Here is a 14,769-nt window from a genome sequence, read left to right as displayed (position 1 = left end):
CGTCTGCGCCATTCATTAACACAGAGACACGCAGAATTCATATTTAAATATGAATCGGAGTGGGCTTACTTGTGAGTGTTTGTGTGAGAGCGCGCGCATCGGGCGGAAATCCGCTGTGCGTGATACAGAGAGCGCGACTATAACGTAGAGACTGAAATGACATACCGTCGTGTAAATAAGATAAATAACATAAGGCTATTTAGTTTGCTTAATGAAAGAACAAGTTATAGACATGTTCTATAAGAAAGGTAACTTTAAATGACTAATGTTGTTATCTGGCACTATAAAGAAAATATAATTAAATAAAATTAACTTGACCTTCAAGGGGGGCGGGGGGTGCCGTTGGGGGGGCGGGCCGCCCCCCTAAAATAATGGCAGGGGAAACACTGTATATATAGATAGAACAAAAATATTACATTCATTTTATTGAAAAAAAAAAATTACATTTCAGGTGTTCCGTCACTTTTGACCGCTGACAACACAAGTGTGAGCCCCATAATGAACAATACCAGAGGTTTAAAGACACGTGCAAACGATAAGTTTTCATGACCACTTAGCACAGCAACGTCATGTGAGCTTGTAACCGCGATAGAGACTTTAGTCCAAAATCTCTACTGGTAGACAAATTTCTACCAGTTAACCGTGTCTACTGGTATATCGGCCATTCCTACCATCTCGGCATGTTTAAGAGAAGTCAGACTGAAAGCGCACTCTGTAGTGATCAAGCCTCTCATCAGCGGAAAGAACCAAAAGGCTAGGCTCACCTTTGCTGAGGAGCATGTTTTGTGGAGAGAGGTGAACTGGTCCAAAGTTCATGAGATAAGAGCAAGTTTAATTTGTTTGGATCTGATGGGAAACATTTTGTTTGGCATCAAACTGGGTAAAGACTGAAGCCCAAGTGCGTAAAGAAGTCAGTAAAAGGTAGAGGAGAGTCATGCTTTGGGGGATGTTTTCTGCAGCAGGAGTTGGGCCTCTTATACAGCTAAATGGCAGGGTGAATGCAAATATGTTTATCAGAACTTCCTTCAGCAACATGCAGTTGCTTCCCTGCAAGCATCTCCCAATCAGTCTGCAATTTTCATGCAAGGCAATGCCCCTGTCACACTGCAAAATGAGTAAAGCAGTTCTTTGAAGCCAAGAACATTGAAATAATGAAATGGTCGGCCCAGAATCCTGATCTAAACCCAAATTAAAGGGGTCATATTATGCAATTTCAAGTTTTTCTTTCTCTTTGGAGTGTTACAAGCTCTTGGTGCATAAAGAAGATCTGTAAAGTTGCAATGACTAAAGTCTCAAATCCAAAGAGATATTCTTTATAAAAGTTAAGAGTCAACCACGCCTACCTAAAACTGCTCATTCTAACACGCCCCCACATATCTATGTCACTGTGGAAATATTAGCATAATGCCGCCCAAATGTGCACGCAAAGAAAGAAGGCGTGGTTTCAGGAACAGCAGTCGTGTTGATGCAGCCATGTCAGGGAGACGCAGTGTGTTTCAGTGAGAAAGCAAAAGCACTTTATTTGGCCTTCCAGAAGTAGAAGCAATTAGGAATCATTGGTTAAGATTTATTTACAACAGAACAGCACAACCCAGGGTCACATCACAGGAGAGTGAACTGCCTGTCAGAAACCATAGCACGTCAGCTGTCTTAACCGCGGCTTGTGTACTGCATCATCACTGTGTCTGTCACGCGACTCTGTTGCCATTTCGGGCTTGAACTGATGGTAAAACTAACAACATTATTAACTGTCTTGATATTTACTTTGAAAGCTGAAGCTTGCGATTATGGTAAGGGGCGTTACATTTCCGATTTGTGCTTGTGGTGTTCGGCCAATCACAATGCACTGGGTTAGCTGGCCAATCAGAGCAGACTGCGCTTGTCAAAGGAGGGGGCTTTGTTGAAAACGACGCGTTTGAGAGAGGCGGGGCATAGAGGACCTACAATAATGTACAGTATTTGAAAATATTGTGTTTTTTGAACATTAAAGCATGTCAACATTCTGTTACACCAAATACACAAAATAATGATCTTTAAAACAGCATCATGACCCCTTTAAAATCTCTGGAAAATCCTTGACGACGAAATTATAGCTAAGAAACCCACTACAGCTCGGTAGCTGTAGAAGAGACTGGAAAAAGACTGCACCAAGATCACACCAGAGCAGTGTGAGACGAGTGATGTCCTGCGGCCAGAGATGTGAAGTCATTCAAATCAAGGGCCTCTACAATTCCTACAAATTTCTGACAGCTGTAACCCTCAAAAATTTTAGTTGTAATCTTCATTCATGCTACAGTGTAGAGCCCGACCGATATGGGTTTTTTGGGGCCGATACCAATATTAGGGAGTAAAAAAAAAGGCCGATACTGATATATCGGCCGATATTCTTTGTGTATATTATAGTACAGTACCAGTCAAAAGTTTGGACACTTTCCCATTCGTGTGTCCAAACATTTGACTGGTACTATATATAGAATACAGTATATACAGTGGGGAAAAAAAGTATTTAGTCAGCCACCAATTGTGCAAGTTCTCCCACTTAAAAAGATGAGAGAGGCCTGTAATTTTCATCATAGGTATACCTCAACTATGAGAGACAAAACGAGAAAAAAAAATCCAGAAAATCACATTGTAGGATTTTTAAAGAATTTATTTGCAAATTATGGTGGAAAATAAGTATTTGGTCAATAACAAAATTTCATCTCAATACTTTGTTATATACCCTTTACTGAGTCATATGTAAACCTAGTATATTTAAACCTGTAAATTTATCTGAAACTCATGCACATGTTTATTATGTGTTAAAATTGTAATCTTAGTTCAAATGGAACATAGGCAGCATATTCCCCGAACCTGCAGCTCCTGTCAAAAAACAACCAGACCGTTATTTCCGGCGTGACGATCGAGTCTGTCCCAAAAATACCTCTCAATGCACCCTCGTGGACTCGCGCCAAGGGCCCTATAGGTCTGCACTACATGACGTCATCAAAGTGTGGACTCCGAGGAAGTCCACAAGTCCGGAGTGTGCCATTTGGGACAGGGCTAAAGACAGGGCGGAGCAAAAATTTAAATTTAGAGGAAAGATACATGGCGGAGGCAGAGAAATCCGTGCGACCCAAGTCATCCAAGGTGTGGGAGCATTTCACACTAAATAAACAGAAAAAGTGTGTTAACTGCAAAATATGCAAAAGCGACATGGCATGGCACGGGAGCACCACGGCAATGATCCAGCACCTGAAACGCAAACATGTTGGAGTCTTTGATGAGGAGGAAGGGAGTTCAACAGCAGGGTAAATCACTACAGAATCCTACTTTTGTTCCGTTTTGAAGTGAGGAACGTAATGTCCCTGGTGCTGGTGTTTACTCGTTATCCAGCTTGACAAGCATGACAAGTTAGCGTTAGCTCGTTAATAACAGTAGTAAAGCAGGGGTGGTATAGTTACTTTGCACTTTGCATTGCAAGACTAAAGACGTTTTAATTCACTCGCCTTTTTTGGACCATTCATTTTTCAATCTGTTGTCATGTATAGCTACACTGCAATAAAAGCTTTTCTTACTTAGTAATTTTGTCTCGTTTCCAGTCCAAATATCTAAAAAGTCTTAAATCAAGATTACTAGACAAGAAAAATGGCATGAGAAAATTAAGTGATGCTTAAAACTTCTGTTTGAGATTATATCTCATTAAGATTATTTTTCTTACCCCATTGGCAGATAATTTTGCTTATTTTAAACAAACAATCACTTAATTTTGAGGTGTTTTTTCAGAAAACAAGACATAATTTCTTATGCTATTTCATGTGTCTAGTAAATGTATCTTGATTTAAGATTTTTTAGATATTTGGACTGAAAACAGGACAAAACTACTAAGTTAGAAAAGCATTTTTTGCAGTGTATATTCTGTGCTTTGTCCCATATAGGTTATTATTGACATATATTTGTGTATGTTGTACTTTTTAATTTAATTTTAAAGTTATTTTATAGCACTTGGTCATCTTAAGCTGTGTTTAAATGTGGTGTATAAATGGTTACGGAGATAAGGCCGTTCAAAGTTTCAATGGTTTTCCATTGACTTAAGCTTTAAAGCGTTTCATCCAGGTCGCCAGTAGCAAACAATGGTGCGCGCTCTGCAGGACAAACTAAGTAATTACTCTATTTCAAGCATTTTATCTGCATTATATGTCCTGTAAAAAAAAAATTCAGATCGGCGGCATATTCGCCGATACCAATATATCGGCGACAGGCTCATATCGGCCGATAATATCGGCAAAACGATATATCGGTCGGGCTCTACTACAGTGGTTACTGTTCTCTCATTTTCATCAGTGTTTTCCACAAAATAAAGGGTTTTGTTGAAATGCCTTGGTTATTTTGTCTAAAGCCGCGGTCACACTACACTTTTCGTTCCATTGACTTCCATTCCTACACATGCGAATGCGTCAGACAAGAAACGCAAGCCCGTGCGAAAAATTTCACACTTTGCTGCGTTCCAAAGTTCAAATTTGGTGAACTCTGGCCTGCGAATTTACATCACGTGACACCGTGTGACCAACGGCAGATCGATACGTCACAGCATGACCTCCTATCTGAATTAAAATAATATAAACCATTCATACACATGCGAATGCGTCAGACCAGAAACGCAAGCCAGTGCAAAAATTTCACGTTGTGCTGCGTTCCAAAGTTCAAACTTGGTGAACTATGGCCTGCGAATTTGCATCACATGACACCGTGTGACCAACGGTAGATCGATACGTCACAGCATGACCTCCTATCTGAATATAAATCTAAAACTGCAGCGCTGCAGGAAAGTGGAGTAGATTGTATGTTTTTACATTTTAGTTGTATTATTATTGTTTATGTGTTGATGAATATAAGTTTTTTTAAAAGATGTCTGAATGAATTTTGCATGCTCAAAGTGTAGTGTGACTGTGGCTTAACATGTTAGTGGAACAGTGGTATAAGCTACAGCTAATATTCCTTCAAATTTTGAGCAAGAAAGACTAACAATATTTTAGAGAAAAATTCAAGTATTTAAAGAGTGTTCTCTAATTTTGATCTCCACTGTGTGTGTGTATATATATATATATATATATATATATATATATACAGTTGTGCTCAAAATTATTCATACCCTTGGTAAATATGATCAAAGGAGGCTGTAAAAATAAGCGCATTGTTTATCCATTTGATCTTTCATTCAGAAATTTCAAAACAATTTAACCTTTAATTGACGTTAAAAAGTGAAAGTGGGGGAAAATATTTTTCTCTAGTACACAATGGCCACAATTATTGGTACCCCTAGAAATTCTTATGATTAAAATATCTCTTAAGTATATTCCTATTTGCATTTTTTAATCATACTAGGGTGACAAACTAAAAAAAAGTTTTATTGAAATTATTATTTATTATGAAATTATCCAGCCATGGCTTCCTGTTTCACAGGAATATAAATAAGAGGGAACACAAAGGCCAAATTCCCTTAGTCATTCATCACAATGACCAAAATCAAAGAATATGTATTCTGATGTGTAGCAAAAGATTGTTCAACCTCACAAATTAGAAAGTAGCTGTAAGAAAAGAGCTAAAGAGTTGAAAATGTCCATTTCCACCATCAGGGGGCAATAATTAAGTTCCAATCAACTAAAGATGTTACAAATCTGCCTGGAAGACGATGTGTGTTTATTGTCTTAATGCAGTGTGAGGAGGATAGTTTGAAAAATAGTTGATAGTAGGAAAATATTTTTATCTCAGGGTCGGAAAGCCTCCAACAAATTTATCAAATAGCACCTACATCAAAGGTTTCAAGAAAAATCTAGAAAAGAAAATGCTCTCATCCAAAAACAAACTCCAGCATATTAATTTGCTAGATACTACTGGAACTTCAAACGGGACTGGGTTCTATGGTCAGATGAAACAAAAAATTTAGCATTTTAGCAGTAAACACTCAAGATGGATACTTCTGGATTTTTAATGTTTTGGGTCTATTTTTCTGCCAGAGCAGAGATCCTGGATATCTTGTTACATGGCATTAGGGCTGCTCAATTTTGGCAAAAATCATAATCACGATTATTTTGGTCAATATTGTAATCACAATTATTTAACACGATTATGAGTGGACCACATGACCAAAACTTTATACAAGTGATTTAAAGATTTATTAAAGATGAATTAAAGATAGCGATATCAAATATATATTTTCTGTAAATAAGGCTGCTATGACATCTACATTTTAGAGACATTTAGAGATTTCACAATTCTCAATACCACAGCAGAATACTAACTAATATTAGTTTTTAAAAAACCCGCAACAAAACAAAGTCCTCGTTCTCGAAAAATCTTAAAGTCCTCGGAATCTTATAACTGGCCAAGGGTTACAAACATCAAAATCAAAAGAAATATGGGTCAGAACAAAACCAAGCTTCTGCAATGGCCATCCCAGTTCCCTGACCTGAACCCTATAAAAAATTAGTTGGGATGAACTGAAGAGAAGAAGCACCAACATGGACCTGGAAATCTGAAGGGCCTGGAGTGATTTGGGATGAAAGAATGGTCTCTGATCTCTTGTCAGATGTTCTCCAAACTCTTCAGTTATTATAGGTGAAGACTCAGAGATTGTGGCCAATGTGTATCAGAACAAAATATTTATTTCATAATGAGATTTTCCCCTATTTTAAATTCTAATTCTCCAATGAGTTTTTTTTTTTTTTTTTTAATAAAAGATCAAAAGGATTAATGATGCAGATTTATTTTCACAGCCTTCTTTGACCATATTTACCAAGTGTATGAATAATTTTGAGCACAACTGCATACATGTAAGAGTGTAAACAGAGCCATAAGCAGTTGGGACATCACGTAACAGTTGACAATCAAAAATGCCTATTAAGGAAGGAAGGAAATAAATAAATTTACCCATTTCATATATGCTGATATATATATATATATATATATATAGGAAATGGGTCTATGATGTCTAAAGTTGTGCTAATAAAGAAAATACCTATGATCCCCTAGTCTCAGCCTCAGATGTCACGCCCACAGAACATTGGCTAAACGTCTGATGCATATGGCACACAGAAGTGGAAACACTTCAGGAGTTTCGAAGGATGCGTCTCAATCAGCTCCCTAGCTCGTGAATCAGCAGATAGTGTACACGAATTCGGTCACTGGTAAGTTCCCTGACTCACTGCACCTTGAGACCGTGAACACTCGAATTTCAGTGACATGACTAGGTACAGCGTCAATGGACAATCAACGCTTGAAAATATTTTTTATTCTCTTTAAACATATCGTTCTGTTACATGTTCTTACAACATTTCAGCCGAATATTAATTATAAATGTGTTCATTACCTGTCTAGTGATGTGCGTTTATGTTGAAATATACAAATTATGTTGAAAAAAAACAGTTTGTCTTTTCAAATCTTCTATAGCGTGTCATTAGGCTTGTTTGAGATGAGCAAAATCTGTGCAGAACCGATCACCGCGAGATGCATGCCAGTTAAAAAAGTATCCGAGTTACGTCCGACTTGCTCAGATGTCATGCCGACGTGTGCCAAAAAAATCTTGTGACGGTGAGGCGGCTGTGTCGGATTGTGCAGTCGAGTGCTGTTGCTCTCCACCGACTGCACTGATCAAAAGCATGATGGGAAATGACTGATGACATCTTAATGCTCATTGGTTCAGACAACTGTGATGCAGCGTTCTCTTCTAAAATGTTTTATTTTTTATCTGATTTCATGTGATTATGTATTTAAATTATGCATGAATGTCCCCAAACACTATGACAGTGCGATCTCTGTCTGAGATATGTGATTGTTGTCATATTTCTATAAAAATCTAAAATACATGTTTGTATTAAAGTAAAAATGGATAATAAAAACATTTCGTATAGAATTAAATAGCAAGCACTTTGAGTGTCTTGTTCATCTTATTTTCATATAAAAGCAACAGAACTGAAATTATATCATGTTTATTAGCAACACAGAATGTGAGTGTGAATAACGCGAAATCCGCCTTTTATCTCATAGGTATCTGTTCCACTTCGAGAGGTCAGAACTGTCTTATCTTGACTGCACTTATTTATAGTGATGTTACGTTCTGTGCCGAGGCTTCGGAGTGTGTATCGAGAAATCCCGGCAGCTTTCAGTGAAGCGCTTATCGAGGCTTGTATCGCTTTAGAGCAATGACGTCATTGATGACGTCCGAAGCCTCGCTTGGCCTGACTGGTTCAGGAAGTGGTTCAAATCTTGTAAATTCACAGTCCTCTGCCCTGTTAAATTCAGCCACTTTCGGTACGGTTCACTTTTGGGGGGTTTTCCACTGGGTACAGTACCTGGTACTTTTTTTATTGCCACTTCGGTTGGGGTTCCAAGTGAACCGTACCGTTACCAAAATGTGATGTGTCAACTCTGCTGATCACAGATTGGCCGGAGAGAATCGTCACTACCTGCGTCACTGAACTTGTGACACAAACACTGCTAGAACCGCTAGATTTAAATCAGCACAGCCAGCGAAGGATCGAACGCAACTGTTTTGAACGAGCGCACCTTTTTTTAACAACCAAAAAGTTTTGTTGTCTGTTGCGGAAGTACAGATGTTCCTCTCCTTGATAGCAGAGGAGCGGATCCAGCGAGAGCTTGATGGGGCGATGCGGAATGAAAAAGTTTTTTTTTGGAGTCGTAGTAGTAGAGCTATAACGACATGTGAATAATCCCGCCCACTCTAAAGCAGTACTGAACTGCAGTGGAAACGCAAACCGTGCCGAGCCAAACCGTGCCATACTGAGCCGTACCGAGCCGAGTCGTACCACGCTGTGGAAAAGCGCCAATAGATCACATCAGGTCATCTGTAATGTATCTGCTTGTTTTACACTCTTTGGCCACTGGTGGTATTGTGAGCAAACGAAGCCTCGAGAAATGAACCCTTTTGTGAACCACTTGGATGAAAAGCTTCAGTGCTTCATAAGGCTTCATCTCGCCATCACTACTTATTTCACTCCTCCCCTCAATGCAGCTGCCTACTCTCGCCTACATTTCGGGCAAGGCGAGGCGCATCTCAAACAAGCCTATTATATTTATCGAGTTGGCTCGTGTGATTTGTTTTACGCTTCAGAAATGTGACGTTATTTCTGGTAAGGGAGCATAGTGAGCTCCGATGCTCCTTAGTTTTTGCGGTGCATTGTGGGATTTTTCAGGGAGCGAACATTCCAGTGCACTGGAAGGATTTCGCGTTTGAGACAGCCCTTAAAATGGCCGACTCCCCGATCAGTGCCCTGACTACTGAACAAGGGAGCTGATTGAGACGCACCCTTAAATCGTCATCGGATTGGTTGAATTATACAAGATTTCCGGGAGACGTGTGTGTCACGTTCTATATAACGTTCCGCCTGGATACTGAACTGCAGTGGAAACGCAAACCGTGCCGAGCCAAACCGTGCCATACTGAGCCGTACCGAGCCGAGTCGTACCACGCTGTGGAAAAGCGCCAATAGATCACATCAGGTCATCTGTAATGTATCTGCTTGTTTTACACTCTTTGGCCACTGGTGGTATTGTGAGCAAACGAAGCCTCGAGAAATGAACCCTTTTGTGAACCACTTGGATGAAAAGCTTCAGTGCTTCATAAGGCTTCATCTCGCCATCACTACTTATTTCACTCCTCCCCTCAATGCAGCTGCCTACTCTCGCCTACATTTCGGGCAAGGCGAGGCGCATCTCAAACAAGCCTATTATATTTATCGAGTTGGCTCGTGTGATTTGTTTTACGCTTCAGAAATGTGACGTTATTTCTGGTAAGGGAGCATAGTGAGCTCCGATGCTCCTTAGTTTTTGCGGTGCATTGTGGGATTTTTCAGGGAGCGAACATTCCAGTGCACTGGAAGGATTTCGCGTTTGAGACAGCCCTTAAAATGGCCGACTCCCCGATCAGTGCCCTGACTACTGAACAAGGGAGCTGATTGAGACGCACCCTTAAATCGTCATCGGATTGGTTGAATTATACAAGATTTCCGGGAGACGTGTGTGTCACGTTCTATATAACGTTCCGCCTGGAAACAAAGATGCCGTGATGCCAAACCCCCTCACGAAAGAAGAAAGCTGTCGTGTTAACAAATGTGACGACGAGCGCTTATCAAGATCAACTAAACCTGGATTTTCAAAAGTATGTGAAATATTTAAATTTCGTGGCACAGAAATACGTCGGAGAGTTTTACACACCGGTCTGTTATTATGGCGACATTTCCACGCCCCCAAATCTGACGCTGAAACGAAATGAACTGTGACTGGTTGTTTGACATGTCGGTCAAACGGCCTCATGGGCGGCCCTTGGCCAATGAAAGCTGCCATGGATGGATTCCAGACCTTCAGCCGAGTAATGCACCAATAAGATGGATGCCAACTGGCTACGCGAGACTAATGATTCCCTTAATGTTATTTCCAATCATAACAATAATCATATAATAACACGATTGTAATTCATGATTTCTATCATTTTATACTATGACATTTACATAATATATTACAGTAATTAGATCAGAAATGGTCCGTGTCTCAAAAAGGCACTACGGTACTCTCATTGTTTACTCAGCAGCCTTGCGGTCCCACTAAATAATCCATAACGGACTACACAGGGAAAACGAGTGTTTTAAGTGAATTGTGTGTGCCGTACCGGATCCATCCTCCGTTCGCAGCCGCTCGGAGACCGCGGCTGTGCTGCTGTGGGATGAGTCTGCGCCTGGGCTGCTGCTCCGCACCGCCGCCATCTTCAGAACTCGACCACAAGCACAAGAGTTGACCCGATACCTGTAAAGCAGAAAGACGCTCTCAACACTACATCAGGGTCCTGTCGTGTTAAAATAGATCAGTCCCCTTTAAAAGAGACAGCGAACAAAGCGCATTGAAACCGGTGGAAAACTCCGGACAACAATGGAGGACATTGATCGAGAATGTAATGACGTCGTCTTCTTCTGTGGTTTTTATTTGGCGGTTTGCAAACGAAGTACATTACCGCCATCTGCAGGACTGAAGTGTGAACTCATTGGGATATAAAATTTTAAAGTCTACTCTGTGTGTGTGTGTGTGTTTTTGTGACAAATGAGGACATACATTTGTATAATGACAAAGGTATGACATAGGTATTACAAGGAGAAGGTGACTTTTCAGGACATTACCCCATGTCTCCACTTTTCAAAACGCTTATAAATCACACAGAATGGAGTATATTGAAAATCTGAAATAGCACAAAGTTTCCTTCCTGTAAGGGGTAGGGTTGGTGTAGGGCAATAGAATATATGGTCTGTAAAGTATAAAAAACATTACGCCTATGGGATGTCCCCACTTTCACAAAAACAAACCTGTGTGTGGGGGTGTGTGTGTGTGTGTACCTGTTTTTCTATCCTGGTGGGGACTTAAACCTGAATACACACAGACTCATGGGGACTCGTGTCACGGTGGGGACCTAAATTGAGGTCCCCATGGGTAAACAAGCTAATAAATCGCACAGAATGTTTTTTGAAAATCTAAAAGTTTCCTGTGAGGGGTAGGTTTAGGGGTAGGGTTGGTGTAGGACAATAGAATATAAGGTCTGTACAGTATAAAAACCATTACGCCTATGGAGAGTCCCCACAAGGATAGCAAACCAGACATGTGTGTGTGTGTGTATATATATATATATATATATATATATAAAATAATAATACAATTAAAATTAAATCCTGTCTACAAGCTGAGTTTCTTTCAGAAAAGTCATGACAGCCTTAATTATATATTGTGTGCCAGGCAGACTCAATAAGTTTTTTAAGCTCAATCCATTATTCAATGCCCTCTGTAGTTCTTTCCTTTTTTCAGAGTATTTCCTACATATTAAGAGTGTGTTTTACACTTTCCACTTCTCCACAATGTATACATAATCCTGTCTGGTGTTTTCCTATTAATCTTACAAAACTATTTAACCTTGTGTGCCCTATTCTCAGCCTTGTTAAAATAGTTTCCTCCTGCCGCCTCAGATTACTGCACTTTTTAACAATCACTTCTTTCTGAATGCTATATAAATGTCTTCCCTTTCTCCTCCTGATCCCATGTATCCTGCCACATTTTATTAATATTATATTTAATGATAACTTTAATTTCTGATTTACTAAGTGGTATTTTTATATCTATATTTTCTGTCTTCAGGGCTTCTTTTGCCAATTTATCCACCTTTTCATTTCCCTAAATACCCACATGCGCTGGAACCGACGTAAACTGTGTATAACTTTTTTGTTGAGTTAGTCTAAAAATTAACTGATTTATTTCATCTAAAAGATCTTGCCTACATACAGATTTTCCACTCTGGATACTTGTCAAGGAGGACATGGAATCTGAGCATATGACTATCATATGCGGCTTAACTTTCTCTACCCATTGTAGTGCTAGAATAATGGCCATTATTTCAGCTGAAAAAACTGATAGGTGATCTGAAATTCTTTTTTGGATGTTAATATTGTATTTGGATGTTAATATTGTATTGTGGGATGAATACAGCTGCACCCGTTTTGCCAGTTATTGGATCTTTGGATGCATCTGTGTATATCTGTATTGTATCTTCATACCTGGTTTCTATATACTGCTGAATATTTTGATATATGCCAGATTTTAAAATGTCTTTTATTTCTATATTTACTATAGGAAAACAGAATAACCTTGGTGGGATGGCAGTCATACTTATTGTCTTACAGCATGCAATAGTGTCTATTCCCATTTCCTTTGCCTCTATTGCTCCCCTCCATCCAAAGCTACTAATATTGATACGGCCATACTCCCAACATTCTTTAAGTACCTTTTTTTGCAGGGTGTGTTGTATCATGCCCATGCAGATTTGTCCAGTACGGCATTGTTAGTTTGAGCCGTCTAATCTTCAATGGCATCTCTCCTACTTCTACTTGCACTGAAGCTACAGGTGACGTTCTGAGAGCTCCACAACATAACCGCAGGGCCTTAGTCTGCACCCTGTCCAAACCTGTCAATATAGTTTTTGCTGCAGAATTATACATTATGTTGTTGTTTATTTATTTGATAGGGACAATGCATGTTAATGAACATTTGTAGTAGTACAGAATGTAAACAAGCCGGATTATAGCAACATTGCTAATTTACATCCGCAGTCCCTAGGCAGGTACACACAAGGACAGGACACAGACTCAAATACACATACAACAGCACATAAAGACATTTTAAAATTTCTAAGTAAAATGTTTACACAACTGATTCGTCATAAGTAGGGCTGCACGATAAATCGCATGCGATATTTAACGCGCATTTTATCAGTAAAGCCGGTTCTGTAATCAGCGGTAAATCTCCATCACCTGCAGGCTTTCACATTGAGCAGCATTAACTACACAGAGCCGTTGTTCACTGACGAGCTGCGCAAACCCACGTTCATATTCGCGTGATTTTTTGCGCAGCTCATCAGTGAATAAACAACGGCTCTGTTTAGTTAATGCTGCTCAACGTGAAAGCCGCAGGTGATGGCGATTTACCGCTGATTACAGAACCGGCTTTCTGACAAGATGCGCGTTAAATATCGCATGCGATTTATCGTGCCGCCCTAGTCATAAGCCAGTTTTTGAAATGATCTTTAAAGGTATAATAAGTAGAACATAGGGCTGGGCAATAATTCAATATCAATATGTATCGCGATATAATTTTTTTCAATAACGGTGATATGATTTTTAAACACATTTCCGATATTTAGATATACATTACCAGTGTTTCCCATACATTGATTTATTTGTGCCGTTTGACTTCGTTGAATAAACATGAGCACTGCACCTTTCAAAATCATAACAGGCGCGGGTGTTTTATATGAATGTATCTCTGAAGGGAACTGACTGTCTTCAGAAAAGTTTCGATGGCATTTTCATTTGATCTGATAAAGTAGCATTCATGAGCGGAGCTGCTTTGATTACAGCCATTACCGGAGAAACCGCTAGTTTTATCACTCTAAAAGCGCCCCCTGGTGGCAGACAATGAGTTTGCATTTTAAATAAGCCCGTCTCCAGCAACATTTCCAGTTAAATTTTTTTGTTTTCTGCAGCGACTCGGAGCACTTTGTATACCCTTTTATCTGTCTAAAGCACATTTGTTTCAATCTATAAGAATAATCAGCCTACACTACCAGTCAAAAGTTTTTGAACAGTAAGAATTTTAATGTTGTTGTTTTTCTTAAGAATTCTCTTCTGCTCACCAAGGCTGCATTTATTTGATCCAAAGTACAGCAAAAACAGTAAAATGTTGAAATACTTTTACTATTTAAAATTGCTTTCTATTTGAATAGATTTTAATACATAGGTAAATGATCATACATAGGTACATTTTCTGCATCATTACTCCAGTCTTCAGTGTCACATGATCCTTCAGAAATCAGTCTAATATGCTGATTTGCTGATTATCAATATTTAAAACAGTTAAGTAATTTTTTTTTTCAGGATTCTTTGATGAATAGAAAGATCCAAAGATCAGCATTTATCTGAAATAAAAAGCTTTTGTAACATTATACACTATTCCATTCAGTATAATTTTTATTATTTTTTTGAGAAAGAAATTATAGAAATTAATACTTTTATTTAGCAAGGATGCTTAAAATTGATCAAAAGTGATGATAAAGGCATTTATAATGTTACAAAAGATTTCTTTTTCAGATAAATAGTGTTCATATCGATATCGGAATTATATCGTATCGACCGAAATTAAGAAATATATGGTGATATCAATTTTGGCCATATCGTCCAGCCCTAG

General features: G+C 39.0%; 1 protein-coding gene across 3 annotated transcripts in view; it reads right to left on the bottom strand.

The window, feature by feature from the left end:
* The window catches only part of med1 (mediator complex subunit 1), a 91,909-nt gene extending 80,945 nt beyond the window's left edge, over nt 1-10,964 (bottom strand). For all 3 annotated transcript variants that reach the window (XM_016254270.1, XM_016254271.1, XM_016254272.1), the window contains exon 1: nt 10,664-10,964. In XM_016254270.1, coding sequence (XP_016109756.1) covers nt 10,664-10,757 — 94 coding nt within the window. In that variant the 5' untranslated portion in view covers nt 10,758-10,964. The remainder of the gene's footprint in view (nt 1-10,663) is intronic.
* Between the last annotated feature and the right edge of the window lie 3,805 nt (nt 10,965-14,769).

The sequence above is a fragment of the Sinocyclocheilus grahami genome, unplaced genomic scaffold (assembly GCF_001515645.1).
Source record: "Sinocyclocheilus grahami isolate Dianchi unplaced genomic scaffold, SAMN03320097.WGS_v1.1 scaffold1234.1, whole genome shotgun sequence".
NCBI lineage: Eukaryota > Metazoa > Chordata > Actinopteri > Cypriniformes > Cyprinidae > Sinocyclocheilus > Sinocyclocheilus grahami.
The sequence above is the reverse complement of the archived record's forward strand: the minus strand, read 5'-3'. Positions and strand labels throughout refer to the sequence as shown.